The 6,283-nt window shown below is 59.0% G+C and overlaps 1 protein-coding gene and 1 long non-coding RNA gene across 2 annotated transcripts in view; both read right to left on the bottom strand.

The window, feature by feature from the left end:
* The window catches only part of EEF2K (eukaryotic elongation factor 2 kinase), a 40,470-nt gene that overhangs the window by 15,675 nt on the left and 18,512 nt on the right, over positions 1-6,283 (bottom strand). The window contains exons 6-9 of the mRNA XM_023520087.1: positions 5,711-5,912; positions 4,252-4,319; positions 2,956-3,169; positions 1,497-1,564 (exon numbers count right to left, since the gene is read on the bottom strand). Of these exons, the coding sequence (XP_023375855.1) occupies positions 1,497-1,564; positions 2,956-3,169; positions 4,252-4,319; positions 5,711-5,912 (552 nt within the window). The remainder of the gene's footprint in view (positions 1-1,496; positions 1,565-2,955; positions 3,170-4,251; positions 4,320-5,710; positions 5,913-6,283) is intronic.
* LOC111729104 lies at positions 3,180-6,277 on the bottom strand. Its single transcript, XR_002776091.1, has 3 exons — positions 5,711-6,277; positions 4,252-4,319; positions 3,180-3,417 (listed from the first exon to the last, which is right to left on the bottom strand). It is a non-coding gene; the product is annotated as an uncharacterized LOC111729104 (long non-coding RNA).

Below are 6,283 nucleotides of genomic sequence, written 5' to 3'. Positions count from 1 at the left end.
GCATACCCTCTCTGAGCTCTGGGGTTCTCTACGGCACCGACAACAGGGCTGTGAGGGGGACAAGGGGTGTGGGTCACGGTAGTGCCGTTGTTAGGGGTGGCTCTCCCAGTTCACGGGCAGGCAAACAGAGGCCGGTTGAAGGGATGTGAGCCATGGACCAAAACGTGGGAACAATTTACTGCAACGAAGCCCTCTGCCCAAACTGCTCGGGCCTCCTGGGCACGTCCCCTGTTGCTCCAGATCAGAGCTCGTTCAGAAAGTGAACCTGGCATCATTCAGCACCTCTAAAACCTCAGTCATTTGTCTGCCGACACTGTGCTCTGGCCGTATCCGCACGTCACCTGCATCCATCGTGATGTGGCTAAGTGTTCCATGATTTTCCTCTATTCTACAGAAGAGTACTTCAAACACAAATAAGGGGTCACTCGTGCAAACCCAGCTCTGGGACGGCGGGGGAGGCAATCAACCTCCCTGAACCTCAGTCTCCTCTGAGAAGTGGGGGGCTACCTACTCCGAGGTGGGGGAGCAAAGGCCAGGTAGCCTGGGGGTGGATCCCAGCTCCATCACCGAGTGACCAGGAGCGAGTGGCTTAACCTCTGTGTCCTCATGTCCCAATCGGGGGTAAAGGGCAGTGGCTGATCTTGGAGACGGGGGCAGGTGGCTGAGGGACAGACGGGAGCGAGACCTCTCATCGTGCTAATCTTTGGCACCTTTTCAACCATGAGAATGGGGGACGTACTCTGAACTTCTAAAATGTATTCTGATTCTACAACAAAATTTACTATAAAAAAAAAAAATAGTATCTGCCTGATGGCCTGTGAGGATTAACTGAGTGCCTCCCAAGCCCTCACGCACCGTCTGCCCACGGTGACGATTCCGTGCGTGTCCGCTGCTCTTACTCCCTTCCGTGCAAGGATTCTGAAAAGCAGTCCCAAGGGGACGTGCACCTCTGGAGCCACCGAGGGCTCCGCCTAAAGCACACTTGCGGTCTGCGCACGTGCGACATTTCCGCAAAGTCTGTTTTTAAAATTCCTATCGATTTTCGATTCGATTCCACACTGTCTGCCTGAACGCAAGCTGGACACCTTTGGTCTCTCACCGCTGAGCCACCCAGAGGCTGCAGGGTCCTGTCCTGTTTATCCAACCAGAGCGCATCGCAGCTCCCTGTGCTGCAAGGGACACGTGTGACACCCAGCGCAGCCGCCTCCTGAGGCAGCAGTCCACAGCCGTCCACTCGGACGTGGCCTGCCAGCCCGGCAGTCACCAGAGGTCACGCTGTTGCTGACTTGGGTGCCCCCTTCTCTGGCCACCGCTGGGGACTGGGAAGGACCTGGCTCTCCCTCGCCGCGTAACCCCACCCACCCTCGACCCTCCAAGGTGCCCGGAGCGCACCTGGGCTGCCGCCTCTGTACTGAGCACTCACCCTCACCCCGACCCCAGTTCCCGCCGGGAGTGAGTCCGCTCGTCCCAGCCCTGCTCCCGGCCCCTCCACTCACCCGGTGGTTGTCCAGGTGGTCATGATCTCGGGGTCCCAGGTTATCGAGGTCGGCAAACACGGGCCAATCTGCGCAGGGGGAGATGGAGATGATGTGCTGGCCGCAGGGCTGGGGCAGGTCACAAGCCCCGCCCCCCACCACCAGGCTTTTAAATTTTCAAAGAAAGGCACAAAAAAGGAAGAATGTTGCCAGCACCTGGCGGCTACGGTTCTTTCTCCAGAACTTTCTCCACGTCCCCCACTTGCTGGCTGTGGGGCCCCGAGCAAGTGGCTTACCCTGTGCCCACTCAGAGCTGTCATCATTCAAAGGTATTTGCGTCCAGTGTTTGTGAGCATGTGTGCTGGCCCACGGCCGGCCCTCACGGGGCACAGATGTGGAGGAAGAGAAGCCACTTGTACATTTGGGGGCCCGATGAGGAGCCACAAGTGTGTGTGTGTGTGTGTGTGTGTTGCAGGGGGAGCTCAGATAGCTCAAAAACCCACCACTTCCTGGCGGTCCCTAGTCTGTCTCCTGCCTCCAGCTCCCGTGAGCCAAATGTGGTCTGTGTCCTGTTTTCAGTAGTTTTTAAGGATGGCTTTTAAACGGTAGAAAAACGTCCAAAGAAGAGTATTTGCAATACGTGAAAATCACACGAAACTGAGAATTCAGAGGCCACGGATGGAGGTTACTGGAACACGGCCACACCTACGTAAACGTCGCCGACGGCTGTGCTCAGGTCACAAACGGCTGTGCTCAGGTCACAAACGCAGACGCCGCCGTGCGGCCCGCGAGGCTTAAATACTTCCTCGGGCCTCTTAGGAGCAAGCTTGTCGACTCCTGCCCCAGGCTGTGGCCAAGGCCTTCCCGTGGACAAGCCCCTCAGGCTTCCCTAATGCCGGACACGGAAACCCGGGTCCCCGGCTGAATGGAAGGCCACCCCGTCCTGCTCCTCGGGCCAAAACCTTGGTGTCAGCCTTGTCCCCCCGGTTCCCGCAGACCCCACGTCACATCGTCGGCAAACTCTGCCACTTCGACTTCAGAAATAACGGCGCTTGTTCTCTCCTGACCTCCTCTCGGGACACGAATCCTGCTCCTAGCGTCAGGCATCCCTCGGACGCCGGCAAAAACCCTCTCTACGACAGACCCCCCCAAAGGTAACGCCGTCCCGAGGATGTCTGCCACCTATTCCGATGAGTGAGGTCTGGGTGCAGTTTTCTGTGCTGCTGTCAGGCTGTGCTTGTTTCATAAAGCGCACTGAAGACATCGCGTGGTCTCTCCCGTTGTCGTTAGAGCACGTGGACAGCCTCCGTCTCGAAGGTTTATTAACAAAGCTCCCCCGTAAAACCCCCGGGGCCGGGAATCTTTTTGGATTGCGGGTCTGGTTTTCCAACACGAAGTGAAAGCCAGTGTGGCTCTGCTCTCCCTGGCGCCCATCCCCCTCCAGTCACAAGGACCGAGACCAAGCCCCCCCATCACTCACGGAGGGGCTCCAGCTTCTGGCTGTGTGGTGTGGCCGAAGACGGGGAGGAGGGGAGAGAGTCGAAGGTCACGTCGCTCATGTTCTCGTCCCCCGAGTTCTCAGACAGGCGGAGCAGCAGGGGCGGCCGGCTCCCCGAGAGGGTTCGCACTCGGGGGCTCCCACACTTTTCCTCTGTCCCCCTCAAGGTGGTCTTGGCTGATTGCTGGAGGATTAGCTAAGGGGTCACTCGTGCAAACCCAGCTCTGGGACGGCGGGGGAGGCAATCAACCTCCCTGAACCTCAGTCTCCTCTGAGAAGTGGGGGGCTACCTACTCTGAGGTGGGGGAGCAAAGGCCAGGTAGCCTGGGGGTGGATCCCAGCTCCATCACCGAATGACCAGGAGCGAGTGGCTTAACCTCTGTGTCCTCATGTCCCAATCGGGGGTAAAGGGCAGTGGCTGATCTTGGAGACGGGGGCAGGTGGCTGAGGGACAGACGGGAGCGAGACCTCTCATCGTGCTAATCTTTGGCACCTTTTCAACCATGAGAATGGGGGACGTACTCTGAACTTCTAAAATGTATTCTGATTCTACAACAAAATTTACTATAAAAAAAAAAATAGTATCTGCCTGATGGCCTGTGAGGATTAACTGCGTGCCTCCCAAGCCCTCACGCACCGTCTGCCCACAGTGACGATTCCGTGCGTGTCCGCTGCTCTTACTCCCTTCCGTGCAAGGATTCTGAAAAGCAGTCCCAAGGGGACGTGCACCTCTGGAGCCACCGAGGGCTCCGCCTAAAGCACACTTGCGGTCTGCGCACGTGCGACATTTCCGCAAAGTCTGTTTTTAAAATTCCTATCGATTTTCGATTCGATTCCACACTGTCTGCCTGAACGCAAGCTGGACACCTTTGGTCTCTCACCGCTGAGCCACCCAGAGGCTGCAGGGTCCTGTCCTGTTTATCCAACCAGAGCGCATCGCAGCTCCCTGTGCTGCAAGGGACACGTGTGACACCCAGCGCAGCCGCCTCCTGAGGCAGCAGTCCACAGCCGTCCACTCGGACGTGGCCTGCCAGCCCGGCAGTCACCAGAGGTCACGCTGTTGCTGACTTGGGTGTCCCCTTCTCCGGCCACCGCTGGGGACTGGGAAGGACCTGGCTCTCCCTCGCCGCGTAACCCCACCCACCCTCGACCCTCCAAGGTGCCCGGAGCGCACCTGGGCTGCCGCCTCTGTACTGAGCACTCACCCTCACCCCGACCCCAGTTCCCGCCGGGAGTGAGTCCGCTCGTCCCAGCCCTGCTCCCGGCCCCTCCACTCACCCGGTGGTTGTCCAGGTGGTCATGATCTCGGGGTCCCAGGTTATCGAGGTCGGCAAACACGGGCCAATCTGCGCAGGGGGAGATGGAGATGATGTGCTGGCCGCAGGGCTGGGGCAGGTCACAAGCCCCGCCCCCCACCACCAGGCTTTTAAATTTTCAAAGAAAGGCACAAAAAAGGAAGAATGTTGCCAGCACCTGGCGGCTACGGTTCTTTCTCCAGAACTTTCTCCACGTCCCCCACTTGCTGGCTGTGGGGCCCCGAGCAAGTGGCTTACCCTGTGCCCACTCAGAGCTGTCATCATTCAAAGGTATTTGCGTCCAGTGTTTGTGAGCATGTGTGCTGGCCCACGGCCGGCCCTCACGGGGCACAGATGTGGAGGAAGAGAAGCCACTTGTACATTTGGGGGCCCGATGAGGAGCCACAAGTGTGTGTGTGTGTGTGTGTGTGTTGCAGGGGGAGCTCAGATAGCTCAAAAACCCACCACTTCCTGGCGGTCCCTAGTCTGTCTCCTGCCTCCAGCTCCCGTGAGCCAAATGTGGTCTGTGTCCTGTTTTCAGTAGTTTTTAAGGATGGCTTTTAAACGGTAGAAAAACGTCCAAAGAAGAGTATTTGCAATACGTGAAAATCACACGAAACTGAGAATTCAGAGGCCACGGATGGAGGTTACTGGAACACGGCCACACCTACGTAAACGTCGCCGACGGCTGTGCTCAGGTCACAAACGGCTGTGCTCAGGTCACAAACGCAGACGCCGCCGTGCGGCCCGCGAGGCTTAAATACTTCCTCGGGCCTCTTAGGAGCAAGCTTGTCGACTCCTGCCCCAGGCTGTGGCCAAGGCCTTCCCGTGGACAAGCCCCTCAGGCTTCCCTAATGCCGGACACGGAAACCCGGGTCCCCGGCTGAATGGAAGGCCACCCCGTCCTGCTCCTCGGGCCAAAACCTTGGTGTCAGCCTTGTCCCCCCGGTTCCCGCAGACCCCACGTCACATCGTCGGCAAACTCTGCCACTTCGACTTCAGAAATAACGGCGCTTGTTCTCTCCTGACCTCCTCTCGGGACACGAATCCTGCTCCTAGCGTCAGGCATCCCTCGGACGCCGGCAAAAACCCTCTCTACGACAGACCCCCCCAAAGGTAACGCCGTCCCGAGGATGTCTGCCACCTATTCCGATGAGTGAGGTCTGGGTGCAGTTTTCTGTGCTGCTGTCAGGCTGTGCTTGTTTCATAAAGCGCACTGAAGACATCGCGTGGTCTCTCCCGTTGTCGTTAGAGCACGTGGACAGCCTCCGTCTCGAAGGTTTATTAACAAAGCTCCCCCGTAAAACCCCCGGGGCCGGGAATCTTTTTGGATCGTGGGTCCGGTTTTCTAACACGAAGTGAAAGCCAGTGTGGCTCTGCTCTCCCTGGCGCCCATCCCCCTCCAGTCACAAGGACCGAGACCAAGCCCCCCCATCACTCACGGAGGGGCTCCAGCTTCTGGCTGTGTGGTGTGGCCGAAGACGGGGAGGAGGGGAGAGAGTCGAAGGTCACGTCGCTCATGTTCTCGTCCCCCGAGTTCTCAGACAGGCGGAGCAGCAGGGGCGGCCGGCTCCCCGAGAGGGTTCGCACTCGGGGGCTCCCACACTTTTCCTCTGTCCCCCTCAAGGTGGTCTTGGCTGATTGCTGGAGGATTAGCAGAGACACTCACGTCCCACAGGCACCCTCTGGGGAACGGAGGGCTCTCCCTGCTGCCTGCTGTTCCCCCAACCCGGAGGCCCCCGCTCTCGGCCAGCCTGCTTAGTCGCCTGTGGGGGCTTAACCCGAAGGCCCCTAAGAGGGGGCATCTAGAACAGGGGCTCGAAGGGCCTGACGGCCAGCACCCCCAGAGTACCGACCACACACACACTGCCCGGAGCTGGGAATGTGTCACTGTCTGGGACCCCAAGCTGGTCATTCTCCGACACCTGGTCCACGTGGTGGGATGGAGATGGAGCGGGCACAGCCTGGACACAGCGAGGTGCCCGAGAACCAGGTCCCAGCCTCGTCCAGCCAGC

The sequence above is a fragment of the Pteropus vampyrus genome, unplaced genomic scaffold (genome assembly GCF_000151845.1).
Source record: "Pteropus vampyrus isolate Shadow unplaced genomic scaffold, Pvam_2.0 Scaffold247, whole genome shotgun sequence".
Classification (NCBI taxonomy): Eukaryota; Metazoa; Chordata; class Mammalia; order Chiroptera; family Pteropodidae; genus Pteropus; species Pteropus vampyrus.
Note: the sequence above shows the minus strand (reverse complement) of the source record. Positions and strands in the feature narration are given on the sequence as shown.